The sequence below is a fragment of the Vidua chalybeata genome, chromosome 6, assembly GCF_026979565.1.
Source record: "Vidua chalybeata isolate OUT-0048 chromosome 6, bVidCha1 merged haplotype, whole genome shotgun sequence".
Taxonomy (NCBI): domain Eukaryota; kingdom Metazoa; phylum Chordata; class Aves; order Passeriformes; family Viduidae; genus Vidua; species Vidua chalybeata.
In genome coordinates, this window is record NC_071535.1 from 21,697,949 (window position 1) to 21,713,390 (window position 15,442).

General features: G+C 42.4%; 2 protein-coding genes across 3 annotated transcripts in view; one reads left to right on the forward strand and one right to left on the reverse strand.

Annotated features, from left to right (window-relative positions):
• The window catches only part of ADCK1 (aarF domain containing kinase 1), a 73,396-nt gene extending 73,087 nt beyond the window's left edge, over window positions 1-309 (reverse strand). The window contains exon 1 of one of the 2 annotated variants that reach the window (XM_053946612.1): window positions 1-309. In XM_053946612.1, coding sequence (XP_053802587.1) covers window positions 1-291 — 291 coding nt within the window. In that variant the 5' untranslated portion in view covers window positions 292-309. The other variant, XM_053946615.1, reaches the window with a different exon arrangement.
• The window catches only part of SNW1 (SNW domain containing 1), a 26,502-nt gene continuing 11,281 nt past the window's right edge, over window positions 222-15,442 (forward strand). Inside the window, exons 1-4 of the mRNA XM_053946623.1 lie at window positions 222-312; window positions 8,216-8,512; window positions 9,525-9,678; window positions 12,065-12,226. Of these exons, the coding sequence (XP_053802598.1) occupies window positions 8,499-8,512; window positions 9,525-9,678; window positions 12,065-12,226 (330 nt within the window). The 5' untranslated portion in view covers window positions 222-312; window positions 8,216-8,498. The remainder of the gene's footprint in view (window positions 313-8,215; window positions 8,513-9,524; window positions 9,679-12,064; window positions 12,227-15,442) is intronic.

The window sequence follows — 15,442 nt, forward strand, 5'->3', positions numbered from 1 at the left end:
CGACCGCCTCGTCGGCACTTCAACTCGCGCGCGCCCCACGCCGCTCCCCCCTCCACCTCGCACACGGTACGGCCCTGGCCCGCGCGGCACGCCGGGAAACGTAGTCTTCCTTCGCGGCAGCTCGGAGAGGCGGGGGCGCGGTGGGACTGCAAGGGGCGGCCCTTGGGCGAACCCACGGGGGACTAGCGGGGGGAGCTCTGCGCTTCCATGGGTCCTGGGCTGCGCTGACGCCTCCGCCCTTGCTGCGGGGAAGTGCGCAGCTCGCACCCTGGATTGCAGGATTGCAACCATCTCCCGTTCGGTAACTGCAAGGTAACGCAATCTCACTTTGTCAGGGGGACTCGCAGAAAACCCATCTTCTGTGCTCTTAAAAAAATTTCACACTTAAATTAAATTTCACATTCTATTTCACAGAATCAACTAGGTTGGAAAAGACCTTTAAGATCATTGAGTCCAATCTATGACCTAACACTACTTTGTCAATTAGGCCATGGCACTAAGTGCCACATACAGTCTTTTCTTTAACACCTCCAGGAATAGTGACTCCACCAGCTCCCCGGGCAGCCCATTCCAATATTTAATCACCCTTTCAGTGAAGAACTTCTTGTTCCTTCCTGTCCAGCCTAAACCTCCCCTTCCACAGCTTGTGTCTTCTTGTGCTATTGCTGGTTGCCTGGGAGAAGGTGCTAACTCTCACCTGGCTACACCCTCCTTTCAGGCAGTTGTAGAGAGTGATAAGGTCTCCCCTGAGCCTCCTCCTCTCCAGGCTACATACCCCCAGCTCCCTCAGCCACTCCTCATAGGACTTGTGCTCCAGAGCCTTCACTAGTCCAGGTACATAACATCCACAGCCTCCCCTTCATTACCAGGCAGGTCCCCTGGTCCTAAAAGGAAATAAGGTTGGTCAGGCAAGACCTGCCCCTTCAAAATCCATGCTGGCTGGGTCTGATTGCTTGGGCGTCCTGTAGGTGAAGTGTGATTTTACTCAAGATGATCTGTTCCATAAACTTGCCAGGCACCGAGGTCAGGCTGACAGGCCTGAAGTTTCCCAGATCCTCCTTTTGGCCCTTCTTATGGATGGGTTAACATTGGGTAACCTTGAGTCATCTGGGACCTCCCCATAGAGCCAGGACTGATGGTAAGTGATGGAGAGCAGCTTTGCAAGCTCATCTGCCAGCTCCCTCATCACCCTAGGATGGATCCCATCTGGTCCCATAGACTTCTGAGCATCTAAGTGGCTCAGCAGGACACTAACTGCTTCCTCCTGGATTACAGGGGGGCTATTCTGCTCCCTGTCTCCATCTACTAGCTCAGGAGATGGACACAACATCACACTCCAGAAAACATCCTGATCACAAGTCTCTCTTCCTGTATGAATAGGTTTTCCATCCCTGTGGAAAAGTACTGTAAAGGTGATTTAACTACCTTCTCCCTGGCTGTGGGACAGTGGTTAAATATTTTCCTAAAAGATCAGCATAATATTGGGAACATTTGATGGGTACCTTACTGTATTTATGTGGCAAGATTTTGTTGTGGGGGGTGGAGGATGCTACAGGGTGGCTTTTGTGAAAAGCTGATAGAAAGGTCCCCCATGTGTGACAGGGCCAACACCAGATAGCTCTAAGGCAGGCCTGCCACTGGCCCAGGCTGAGCCTGTCAGTGGCAGTGGTAGCACCTCAGCGATATGCTAGCATAGTTAAGAAGAGAAAAAAGTTGTTGTGCAGAATTAATTGCAGTCAGAGAAGAAAAGAGCGGAAATATGTGAGAGAAACAGCTGTTGCAGACACCAAGGTCAGTGGAGAAGGAGAGGCAGGAGGTGGCTATTTTCAGATCACAGAATATCCTAAGGCACCCAGAAGGAACATCAACTCTTCAGTGAATGGCCCACATTGGGATCAATCCCACAACCTCGGTGTTATTAGCACTATTCTCTGAGCAGCTGAGCTAATCTCAGGGTACTCCAGGTACCAGAGCTGAGATTCCCCTGCAGCCAGTGGTGAAGGCCATGATGAGGCAGCTGTGCCCCTGCAGCCCATGGAGGGCCATGGTGTATCAGATGTCCACCTGCAGCATGTGGAGGACCCCACACTACAGCAAATGCATGCCCAAAGGAGGCTGTGACCCTGTGACCCCCTAAAGAAGGACCTGACAGGACCTGTGAAAAGAGGAGCCTACACTGGAGCAGATTTGCTAGCAGGATTTGTGACCCTGTGGAGGGGCTATGCTGGAGAAGTTCACAAGGAACTAGAGGTCATAGGAATAACTCACATTGGAGAAGTTTGTGGAGAATTCTCCAGGGGAGGGACCCCACAACAGAGCAGGGGAAGAGTGTGAGGTGTTCCACCTTGTGATAGAAGAAGCAGCAATATACATTTGTGTGAGATGAACTGAGTACAACACCCATTCCCTGTCACCCTGCTCTTCTGGTGGAGGGGAAGTAGAGAAAATTGAGAGTGAAGTTGGGCCCAAGAAGAAGTGAGAGTTAGGTAGGGTGGTTTTTAAAATTTGGGGTTATTTCTCACTATCCTACTCTGATCTGATTGGTAATAAATTAAAAATAAATTAATTTCATTTCCCCCAGTCCCCATGTTTTGCCCCTGACAGTAATTAGTGAGTGATCCATCCCTGTCTTTATCTCAACCCATGAGGCTTTTGTTATTGTCTCTCCCTGTCCAGCTGAGGAGGGGAGTGACAGAGCAGCATTGGTCAGCACATGCCATACAGATATGCCACAGTACCCCTTTTGTTTCCATCCGGCTTCACTGCATTTTTGTTTTCCTCACTTGTACTCTGCTGCAGACCCTAACGTCAATGCCTGCACAGTGAGGGCTTGCTGCTAGATATCACCTCTAAGAAACAAATCAGCGACAAATTATGAAGGGCAGAGATAAGGGTGATTACCCTGCTAGCACACTGAGGATACAGGACCCACGTGGCCAGTTGCTGCATCAGCCATATGATGGCTAAACTGGCTGCAATCCCATAAGTTTCTTTCTCTACTAGGACAGATGGGAGCTTTTGAACTGATGGGGAGCAGCGAAGCATCGCAGCTTAGTCTTGGACGATTACAAATTATGTAGGAAAGACTATTTTTTGGAAGGAAGCTTCACGGTTTGGAGGGAAAAGAGGAAGAAAATAAAAAGTCAGGGAGATGTGCACCTGATGTACTGCTGAGGAAATGAAATAAATACAGATTGAACGTGAAGTAACAACTCTGAATCACATAATTTAAAAAGCTTAAAAATACAGAGAAAAGGTCTATTGTTCTTGTGTCTGCTAAAGCGTATATAAGTTTTGCGATAGATTTTTGTGTTTACAGATTCACAACCTCCATGGCTCAGGCTGATAGTGGGCATAATAGTAGGGTGTCCTTTTAAAGCTACTGTGCTATTGCATATAAAAATCAAAAATAGCAACTCTAACCTCAGCACAACCACTGATTCCTGACCACAGCCCTCTGCTTCTACCCGGGATGCTTAAAAGACTGCTGCCTGGGCTATCAATCCTCTGCTTTAACGGCCAGATCCAACATGCTGGCAATGCTCCCATCACAGGGAGCAGGTCAGCAGCTGCTTTTTGCTGGCCTCTCCTGGGAAAGCTATGGGAGGTTTCTTCAGAATTATTTTGCTCCTTGCAGCTTTCTGTTAAACAGGCTGACACTGGGTCTGCTGCAGAGAGGGGAATAAAAAAGAGGCTTTTGTAGCATAACAATGCCGTGTGCTGATGTGCAGTGGGCAATTATGTAACCAACGCTAAATCTTTCTATAATTAGAACAAGCACCTAGTTAGAGTGATCAGAGCTCTTTTGTGTGCGCCTGCACGGGGCTATGAAAGAAAAACCTTGGCTTGAAAGAAAGATGCTGGCTTGATTTCCCTTCCCTTTTCAACTGGTGAATAAATTAAATCTGAGATTACCCCAAATTGCTGTGAAAGACAAACTGTGAAAAGCGTTTCCTTTTCATTCCTTTTGAAGACATTTGCATCCCAGGTGTGAGTCTCATGAAACCCAAAGACTCAGCCTCTCTGTCCCAAGCACTGGAGCAGCAAGAGCAGCCAGACTGCCTGAAGAGAGGACTGAAGGTCAGCATCAGCCCTCCCTGTTGAGAATCGATGTCTTTTTCAGATTCACTTTGATGAAGAACATGACAAGATATCTGCAAAGGCTCACTTATACTAGATATTCCTCATGCATGAAGAGAAGGCTTAGGAAAAGAGAACAAAACAGTCCCAGAAAGCAGATGATACCATGGTTTTTTGTTTGGTTTGTTTTTTTTTTTCAATTCTTGGTCCAACTTAAATGGATATTGGCAGGTTTTATATTAGCAATAGAAAGTTCAGAGCTGACTCTGGAAGCCATAAATTTTTTAAATAGCATCTTCTTATCAATCATACTGTACAGAGCCAATATTTAGATAAAACATGTCTTGACAAAAACATGCCCACTGCCCAAGGTCCTTCAGTCCCTGTGACTCAGTAGTCACCAAAGTCCCAATGTGACAATGGAAACTGATGTGCTCCTTGGAGAGTAGGGCTTTACACAAGCAGCAAAATCCACTTCTAGCAGTATTTTGTTCCTTCAAGGCCTTTGCTCAACCTTGTTGTGTGGAATCAGTTTAGACAATTGCATGCCACCTGCGTACCTCTCTCTCATAATTTCTGTTGGCAAAAGAATTTCCCCTTACTTTATTTGCTAAAGCTGTTGGTGCCTAAATGGCACTCCACTTCTTGCAGATTGTTGGGAAGTATCAGTGGCCAATGTGTCCTGTGTGAAATGATCTTATTACCTGGAAGTGGAATGCTCCAAGACCTTTGCAAAACACCCCCAGAGTCTGTGGTTTTTACAGAAGTACATGAGAACATTTTTGCTTGAGAAAGTTTAGTTTTCTACAATATGCAACAAATAACAGAAATTAAACCAGCCTTCATTTCAGCCGTTCCAGAGAACATAGACATAGCTTGAAGAATGTAAAGATTTTTTTACAAAAGCACTAATAAACCTTGTGATCTTCTTCCCCCAACTATAATTATTCCTTCTGAGTGCTGCCTCTAACGCCTAAGGGAATGTGAAGTACAGGGGTTGCTGATGTGGTTGAACCTTTCCATCAAGTTAAATCTCTTCTCTTTCACTGTTTAGCATCTTACCTGTCCAGAATTTATCCCTTGAGTTAAGAAGTGTTGTTTATTTTGATCATTTTTATCCGACTATGTGCAGCAACTGGTAGGCATACAGATATCTGATATTAACAATAGCTTATTCCATTACTTTGTATCATCATCTTCATTTGTTACAAGATATTTCATGAACCATTTAATTCTGGATTTGCAAATGTGAAAAGTGCTGAACTAGATAAAAAAGGTGCAGAGGATTTACTAGCCTAAACCTACCCCAAAAGATTTCTCAGAATGCATCAGAAATATGTTCTTAAAACCAGCTGTGATATCCTAATCAAACTAAAAATGTCCCTGCTCCCAACCATGCCAAGACCTCCACAGAGCCTGAACTCCTTACTCACCCTGCCAAGGATCGTTTTGGCACGATCATTTTGTGAATAGAGATGCATGTGGAAACCTGATATCATTATTATCCAGAAAGATATTGTCCAAAATATCCTGGTGAAAACAGAAAGGAATGAATCCTTTTTGTCTTAGAGAGAGACTTATATTTGGGGAAAATACGTTTCAGATTCTCAGAACCATTCCTTGCCTAATGTTTCTTTTGTGAGAAGCACAGAATAAGCTAAGTTGGAAGGGATACACAAGGATCATTGAGCCAAACACCTGGCCCTGCACAGGACACCCCAAGAATCACACCATGTGCCTGAGAGCATTGTCCTGATGCTGCTTGAACTCGGTCAGGTTTGGTGCTGTGACCACTTCTGACTGTTTCTGTATGGGCCCTGGTTGCTCAGGCTTGCCCAAAGCAGATCTGGTAATAATGAAACTCTTCCCAGAAGATTTCAGCTTTGATTAGAAGATAATAAGGGATAGAAAAGTGAGCACCTCCCACCGTTTTTCAAAGGTTAAACACTCTCATTGTTAAATATTTCAACCTAATTTCTCATTTGAATTTCCCTAATTTCCACTTCCACTCACTTGTAATGGTTTTGCCTTCCTCTATGAGATTAAGGAGTGGCTTCATTTGTACAGGTATATATACAAAATGCTCAAATCTCCTCTCAATTTTTTCTAATGAACAAAATATACTAAATGTTTTCATTTGCTCACTCAGGTAATCTTTCCTTGTAATCTAATTGTCAAAGAGCAGATAAATGGAGTTAACCTCATTCTAATCTGGCAATAGTAATATTTACCTCTTAAACTTCACCACAAAACAAATTTACTTATTGTATTTCCCCTACACTTCCAATTAATGGTAGCCTTATCTTACCTTTGTAGTCTTTTAACCTCTTCTACCTTCCAGAATTGTGTTAGAAACTTGAAGACCGGGACAAGAATCCCTCTAGAGTTCACCACATCCCTTCTTCTACATCCATGGCCTGCATGAGACTTTTTGTTACTTCATAGCACAAGAAATTTGTTCTAAGCTGTTTGTCTCTCATGGGTCCTTTTCAGAGTTACTGGTTCCCAGCACAGCCTGTACTTAACCCCACATTTCTTACTTATAGATATATGAGTTTGCACAATGTGATGTTGAAACACAGCTCATTTAAATGGGTTCTGCTTACCAAGTCATCTAGCTCACACTGTATGACTCTCCTCCCAGTATCCCTGAACATTTTGCCACTCATTTTGAAACATACAGACTTTATGAATAGCAATTTCATATTGATAGCAAGCTGATGAAAATGGTGACTAGCATAAATCATAGTGTGTGCCTTCCTCTGTAACTTCCTCAGGAATACCTGATGCAGCATTGATCCACTGCTGATGATTCCTTTGTACTTTGAAATGCCAGCCACTTCCAACCCCAGTGGCACACCTTTTCAAGTGTTGCACAGTGATAATTCTTTAATCAAAACACCATCATAAGCAGAAGACAGAAGTAATGGTGTGGTGATGCATTCCCCCCACACAGCACTAGAGAATACTCCACAGCAAAGAAAGAAGGAGAAATGTCAAAGTAGGAGGGATAAAACATAATTTTTTCACCGAGACTAGTATAACAGCTGGGCACAGAAGCCTTGGCAACTTCTGAGGGGGAAAGAAGGCTCCTGAATCAGGTGGCAATATTGCCAGATATGACAACAGCAATACTGTTACTATATGAGTGACAGAATTGGGTAGAAGGGATGACAGATGAGTTTTGCTTAGGAAAATAATTGATAAATGGTGGGTGACAAAGTCTTGTATCTTTGCCTTTGTATGAATTGCTCATAAGACACAAGCTATCTCAGAGAGAAGGGGAAGTATCTGTCACTCATAGAGGTGGTGACAGAGCTGCTGTCACCACAATGTTAAGGCAAAAGCTGATTCCCACTGGAGATGACGAGTTCAGGCATAGAGTGACTGCACAGGGTTGCCCTTACCTTCCTCCAAATCTCCCCAGTCCTAAAAGTTGTAGCAGATTAATTTATCCTGAAGGAGTAATTCACCCTTCAGATTAGGAGATGACAAGGCAGACAAAATGACTGGAGGACTGCAAGACAGTTACTCTGCCATATCGTATTCCTGCCTCTTACGGTGTGATTTTTTAAATCTCTGACAGACCATGTTTCTTTCTTTTCTTCTTTTCCTTTTCTTCCCTGTCTGGCTTCTGTTTCTCTTCTAGATGAACCATGTCTGGCTCAGTGGGACTCTTCTGCCTTTGATTCACTAGAGGCGATGTAACAATAGCAACTTAATTAATAACTGTCTTTGGTTATATATGGTGCTATATATTGCCACTTTAACTCAAATAGTTTATAGCCTTACATAGGAAAATTGATTTTCCCATGTAAAGCTCCACCTTGTTCCCATGTATTACAACTCCCTGAGAAATACTGTTCCATATTCCAAATTTTAATTGTACTCTAAAGAGTGCATCTCTTGATTTGATTTAAAGAACGCCTATGTAACATATGGATGCTCATTTAACATAGACAGCACAACTCCTTTTTAATGTTTTTCTATTTAAAATCAATATTTTTACACCACTTTAAGTCTCTTTTCTTCCCGTCCCTTCACTCCCATGTCCCAGTTCAACGATTTCTAAGCAGCAGGTATAGCAGAATAAATTTTATTTCGATCCATTTGCTCTATATTTTCTGCTTTTTAGTTGGACATATTCAGCTGGATGACCTGTGAAGTTACTGAATTTGTTGGAGACTGTGAATAGTGCAGGGGAGCGGAATAGGATGGCTGAAGAATAGGATGGCTGAACGGGGATACTGTAAAACTACACCTCCCAGGATGCCTTGCGGCCTCCGGCGTGCGCCACCGCGCCGCGAGTGACCTTACGGAGACTACAACTCCCAGGGCACTCTGCGGGTACTGCGCATGTGCAGGTGTCGCCGTCTTCCCCCTCCTCGGCTGCCGAGCGGACGGCGTACGCGGTCAAGATGGCGCTCACCAGGTGGGTCGGGCGGGCCCCCTCGGGCCGTGAGGGCGGTGCGGCCCCCCCGGCCGACCCGGGGATTCCCCGCCGTGCTGCGGGACTCCACCGTCAGGAGCGGCCGCGGTTAGGGAGTGCGCTGAGGGGCCGCGGCCTCTCCTGGGCACTGGGCCCGCCGGCCGGGCCGCGGCCGCAGAGTGCGGCGAGGGCCGGTCGGGCCTGGGGGAGCCCTGGCGGGAGCGGATGTTTGGCCCCTGGTCAGGGCTCTGCTTCTTTCGCGTGTTCACTGCGGGTGGAAGGAGCTCCTCCGCCTCGGTTAGGTCTGTGGGGTTTTGTCGAGGTTTCTTCACCGTCAGAGAGGGCGAGCGGTCTTTGTTAGGAGTGGTAGTGTCTCTCGCAGGCATGGCTGTGCAGTTCCGGTGGCTGCCCCGGAATCCCCTGTTTCTCTGGATACTTAGTAAATGCACAAAAGGGCTGTGTAGACAAGAAGAGCTGAAAAAGGGGAAGTGAAGAAATGGGGGTTCGACTAGGCCTTAGCAGGGGGGTGTCAGGGGTTGAGAGGGGAGGTGGTTGTCAGATCTTTCTGTGGGTGTTTGCCTTGAGAGAAGGGAAGAGCAGATCATTGGGACTAAAAACATGAGAACATAATATTTCTTTTTTATTCATAGTAGTGTAAAGAATATCAGTGATATGTGACATTCCTGTTGGAAAAGGGGCATTGCCACTCTTCTGTTCAAGAATGATGTGAATATGTGTGAATTGAGCATTTGTTTTTGTAGGAACCTTTCAGAATGCTGAGAAGGCACACATTGCAACGCTAATCTCAGAAGTTACTGAATCTCAGAAGTTGCCCTCACATGTATGAGTGCAATGCTCAAGTTTCATAAATTGTTTCTTAATCTATAGAGTGATTATTGAGAAAGTATTAACTTAGCAAGAAGTTGAGTCAAGCATAAATGAGTGTCTGTGAGTGAAATTACCAGAATGAACTTTTTATATCATTTTCTTTTGGTTGCTCTCCATGGATGTCCAGTTTTTTGCCAGCTCCAACCCAGCTGTCCCAAGATCAGCTAGAACTAGAAGAAAGAGCAAGAGCTCAGAGATCCAGGCAGGCTGCTCTGGTCTCCTCGAGAAGGGAACCTCCCCCATATGGTTACCGGAAGGGATGGATACCACGCGTGCTAGAGGTAAATATTTAAGTTGATACAGTAGTAGTGTGTCTGCTAAAAGGGAGAAAAAAAAATCTGGAGTAGAAATAAGTTCTGAGCACCTTGAATGTTGCTGAGAATTGTGCAAAGCCTTACAATGTGCATCACCCAGACTGCTTGATAAATTCTTGTGCTAGGAGAGGTTCTAATCTACCAGATTCTTTAAAGCATTTGATGGTAAACAGGATGGTCTATGTCTAGTTCTGTTCAGAGATTGTTGTGTTGTAATGTGGAAATACGTCTGTGGTCCTTTGGGTTTACAGTCTGTGAACACAAAGTTCCCCTGAGAAAGACATCCATATTGTTCCTCTGTTAGTGTTAAATACATAGTCTGGATTATAGCTGAAATAAGTGAATGTGTGTATCAGAGAAGAGAACATTCATGTGTTCTGTTCAAAAAGATAGCTGCTATTGGGGGACAAAATTATTACAGTTGGAAGGAAAATAATTAATCAAATATTTGTTGTTTAAGTATATTACTGGCTAAAGACTTTTGGACAATGTTGTGTGTTATTAGTTGTAACCCTTGCCAGTTTAATGTAATCTAAACTGGAACTGCCAAAGGTAGAAAGAAAATACAGATGTGATCTGATTACAAAACTGTTTTAGTACGGTCTCTCACTGTGAGCTGGAAAAAAGAGTTGCAAACTTGCAGTTTGAAGTGATCCTTGACAATAACTTCTGAGACATATTCTGATGAGTCACAAGCCAGTGCTCTTGGAACAAGCATGCTGTTGAAGTTTTATTACAGTAGTTCATGTATGATCCTACGTTGTTTCCAAATACCATAATTTCATCAGCTTGCAGCAATGTTGCCCTCATTTATGTTTGAGTGCCATTTTTGTAAATTCAACACTGTTCTGTGGTGTACTTCAAAATAGTAGTTGCAGTGGTTCACTGAAAGAAAACATTCTTATGTGGGTTCAGCATTTTGTCATATGCTGCATATGTATGATGTCAAAAATTATACTTTCATTATACCCAGTGTAGGTTTCCCTTCCTACACTGTTGAGTACTAAAGCTAGTATTTTAGTGCTTATTCTTTCTTAATGTTAATAAAGAAATTTTTTTAAGAAGCCAGGTGCTGAAGGTTTGCGAAGACTTTCCAGCACCACTTGGCCACAAATTAACAGACATCCCAAAAAACCTGTTAAGGGCTCCTTTCCACTTCATAAACAAGTGCAAATTGCAGTATATGCTTTCAAAGCATAATCTTTGTCCAGTGACCCTGTACTGCCATTGCCGTTCTTAATACGTTAAGAGTTACCCAAAGAAAAAATAAAATAAATTGAAGCATGACTGAATCTGGTTCTGGTTAATACTTTAACAACTAATTGTTGAATGTGGGACATCCAGTGAAAAGCTTCAGATAACGGAAACTATGTTTCAAGGAGCATTTGCAGATGGGATAAGCACACTGTCCTTGTTTGGAAGTGTTCTGCTTGGTCATTTCCAGTCTCAGTCCAGTCCATCCTAGTGGTGGTAACTACTTAGTCACATAGCGAGCATGGAGGGAGATTGATCTGCTCAAGACAGCCATTCTTACTTTTTGATCTGTTTTGTTACCAGACACCATGTAAGCCTTGCCATTGCAACAGAGAAAAGGATAGATGCTCATGCTGCTTTAAGCAAATGCTTCCTCCAAAGTGTTGCATTTGAAACTGCAGCCTGAAGTTGTTTCATGAATGGTACCACTGCATCCTCTGTGGAACTGAGTCAGGATGATCTAGTTTAAGAAGTCTTGTAGTTATGTGTTTATTAAATGCTTTTATACCAACACTTTGTAGGAGAGAGGAATAAACTGTAAGAATATTGGGCTGTTGGGTGCTGGCCCAGTTTTCAGTGTGTTTACACATCAAAGGGAATGTTTGACACATGTAACATTTTAAAGCTATGAGCTACGGGTCTTGAAAAGAATGGAATGGTTTTTTTATCTTCTTCATTGTGGTGTGAAAAGCAACAAGTAACCAGTAGAAGTCTTCATAAAAATGCTGCTCTTGTAATTTTAGTATCCACATTTGCTTTATTTCATCAGAAGGTCAATTTTTGCAGTTCTAATTAATAACTGACATGAGAATTAAATACTTAATTTTGTATTGTCTGTAGCATAGTATTGCCTGCACATTCTAGTCAGTAATATCTGTTCCTACTTTATGCAGGGAATAATTACTGCAAGATATCTCTCCATTTCAGTGTCTTTTAATAACTGTAAGTTCTCTCATTAATTGCTCTCTTACCAGTGAAATACTAAAGTTACTGGAACATTCTTACCATGTTAGTTTTTGTTGAAATCAATCTGCCCTTCATTCAATTTCACTTTTTTTATTTTATCTTTTGGACATTCACTACTTTTTCTTTACTGTAGGATTTTGGAGATGGGGGTGCTTTCCCAGAAATTCACGTGGCCCAATACCCATTGGATATGGGCCGAAAGAAGAAAATGTCCAATGCTTTGGCTGTTCAGGTGGATGCAGAAGGAAAAATAAAATACGATGCAATTGCTCGACAAGGACAGTCAAAAGACAAGGTAATGTCTCTTCCAATATGTCAGCTGGCATGTATACTTGGAAAAGTTGTATATACACATTGCATATACTTGAACTCATTGGTCTGGCATTGGCCACATTGATTGTGTCCTCTTATTTAAGAATTAAAATAATGTCAGACAGAAATTGTGATCTTCTCTGTAATGTAATTAAAAGATAAGGCAAAAATGGGGACAATCTCTACACAGAACTTACCTGATGTCTTATCAGTTTTCATTTTCCAGTGAAGGCAAGAAACTGAAAACAGTTCTGTAGTCTCATTTTAGTGTGGAGAGAGGGGGCAAAAAACTAGACAGAAAACAGGTCAGCTTTCAGAATACTGCACCTTGTGTCTTATTGATCCAATATTCGACACTGCTGGTTGTTGTCAGTGGTTTTGGTGCTCTGTTTTTGCTATTGTTTAATTGCCAGTGGTTATACTGCAAAAGTTTTGTGCTGAGTTCAGAGACAGCAAGATTCTCATGGAGTTTTTTAGGGAGAACTTCAACTCCCTGTATCCAGTAGCCTTTCTAAAACCAAGAGATGACACTTGAGGTCCTAAATAGTTTTGAGGAGATCAGGTACTTGGGTCTCCTAAGTCTACTTTAAGGAGTATTTACACCTGCCTTTTCAAGTGTAGCCAGGTGGGTTATGTGGACTTTAATTCTCTAAAGCAGGTGTTGGGGGCTGGAAAACTGCTGAGGCCTGACAAAGTGTGTGACCAGCTGCTTCTTCCCGCAAGCATCTTCTGTAAAGAAAGTCTAAACAGTGTTAACTACAAAGAGCGTTTTAGCTAATAGATATGAATAGTTGTCAAAATAATTTGACTTCTTGGGCTTTAAATTAGGGTGCCTTGTAAAGCTTATGATTATGTAATATGTCCCATCTCATACTACATTTGAGGAAGGGAGGAAACCAAAATGCAAACTTTGCCTCTCAATCAAAAAAATAGGATGGGCATTCTAAGAACATCAGGGAAAATACTTTTAACAGATAAATTTATTGTTTTAAATAGATTCTACAGCCAGTAGGATTTTATATTTAATTGATACTCTGAGTGTCAAAGCATCACATCTTGCGTATCCTCATCCTATGCCTCATATGTTACTGCAGTACCTTTGAAAAAGATGAGTGCAAACTTCACTGCATGTTGTCATGTGGAAGTAGGTAGTTAGACTACACAGAAAAAAACAGCAGTGTCAATATTTTTATTGAGGGGACTTTTCTTGAAGTTCCATCAGGCTTTATCTGATGCCTGGAATTATTTTCAAGAGGAAGGTGTTAAAATATTAATTATATTTGAATAATTTTTTTACTAAATATTTGATATTTCATGCTAAACAGAAATGTTACTTTGTTGAAAGCATACAAAATAATTTCAAGCAGATAATTAGACAAGAAGTAATCATACCAATTTTGGGGAAGCTGCATGCCAAATAATAAGAAAAAAAAATTACGGTAGTTAAACTCTCAGTTTTATAACTTGTCAAATACATTTTTATTTGCTTGTAGGATTATCTTTAATTTGTATGTAATAGAGCTGTTCAGATTGGAATCTTAGTATGTTTGAAAAATAATGATAATAGGCTTCAGGCAAAAATGACCATAATCTTTCACTGGGTCTTATTATTTAAAGTTAGGAAAATACTTCTTAACAGGTAGAGTTAAATTTAAGCTGTTAATGTTTGTCATATTTGATTCATGAAGATCTGTACTTTCATTAACTTTCCATATGGTGTCTATAATGAAGGCAGTAATATTCTTTCTCATTCACCAAGATGGAAGAGATATGGGACTTTTCTAAAACCAGGCTCTGTCGAACTGTAGAGTTAGGGTTTCCTAAATCCTGAACTCTGCCTTCTGTATCAGGTTGATCTTTATTGCATCCAGTTGGATGTAAAAGCTGAGAGTAAAGATTAAGTATTCTGATTCAAAGGGGAGTAAAACTGAGGGAAGATTAGATCACAGATTCATAGAATGGGTTGGGTTGGGACACCCTTTGCCAGACCAGGTTGGTCAGAGCCTCATTCATTCTGGCCTTGAACACTTCCAGGGATGGGCTATCCATAGCTTCTCTGGGCAGCCTGTTCCAGTGCTTAACCACCCTCATAGTAAAGAATTTCTTCCTAATCCTGATCTAAACCTGCCTTCCTTCAGCTTAAAGCCCTTGTCCTCTCACCACATGGCCTTGTAGGAAGTCCTTCTCCAGCTTGTAGGTTCCTTTAGGTACTGGAAGGCTGCTGTAAGGTCTCTTTGGAGCCGTCTCTTTTCCAGGCTGAAACACCACCAACTCTCTCAGCCTGTCTTCATAGAAGAGGTGCTACAACTCTGTGGTCAACTTAGTGGCATCTTCTGGACTCATTCCAGCAGGTCAAGGTTGTCTTCGTGTTTGGGGCCTCAGAGCTGGATGCAGTAAACCAGCTCAGGTCTCACCAGAGCAAAGTAGAGGGGCAGAATCACCTCCCTCAATCTGCTGCCCACACTACTTTTGATGTAGCTCAGGATAAAATTGACTTTCTGTGCTGTAACAGTTATTAGAAACAATTTCACTGGAAACAGCAGAACTACTATTGCTTGATTTGATTTGCTTTGCAAGAGAAAGTATTGGCAGAGATGTCATAGGAAACAGTTCTTCAGTGATCTGTGTTGAGTTGAATATTTTCTCTTAAGAGCTTCTGATAGTCCAGTGTCAGTAGGATTAGATACAGAAGTTTCATTTTCCAGAGAGCTGCAGCCATATTCAATATTTCTTCAATCTTAATACTTAGAGCTAAAAGAAAGAGATACTTAGCAGCCTGCCAGAAATGAGATGGAGTTTATGAACCTGTTCTAGGAGCTACTTGTTTGGTCTGAGTTAGGAAGCAAATTCTGTTCTTGCTACAGCTTACGGATTTTTTGAAGCTGAATTTAGTATTCTGCCTTCTTGTAAAGGCAGCAGTTCCATCACCCAGCCTCTATCTCTAGATGACTTGTCAGCAATTTCTGCCATTGCAGTGGTTCATCTCCCTTGCATCTGTTCCCTTATGTATTTAAAAAATGGTGGCTTCAGAGAGTTTTCCTTGAAAAATACTGACATCAGTGTGATAGTCTGACAAGCCTCCTGTTTGGGTTTGGCAGAAAGTCTGCTAGACATGAAATACTGGATAATGTTGACAGGCCTGGGTGCATGACCTTATGGATCTGTGGATGGAGTTCCATCTGGTTGTCGAGATGAAGGA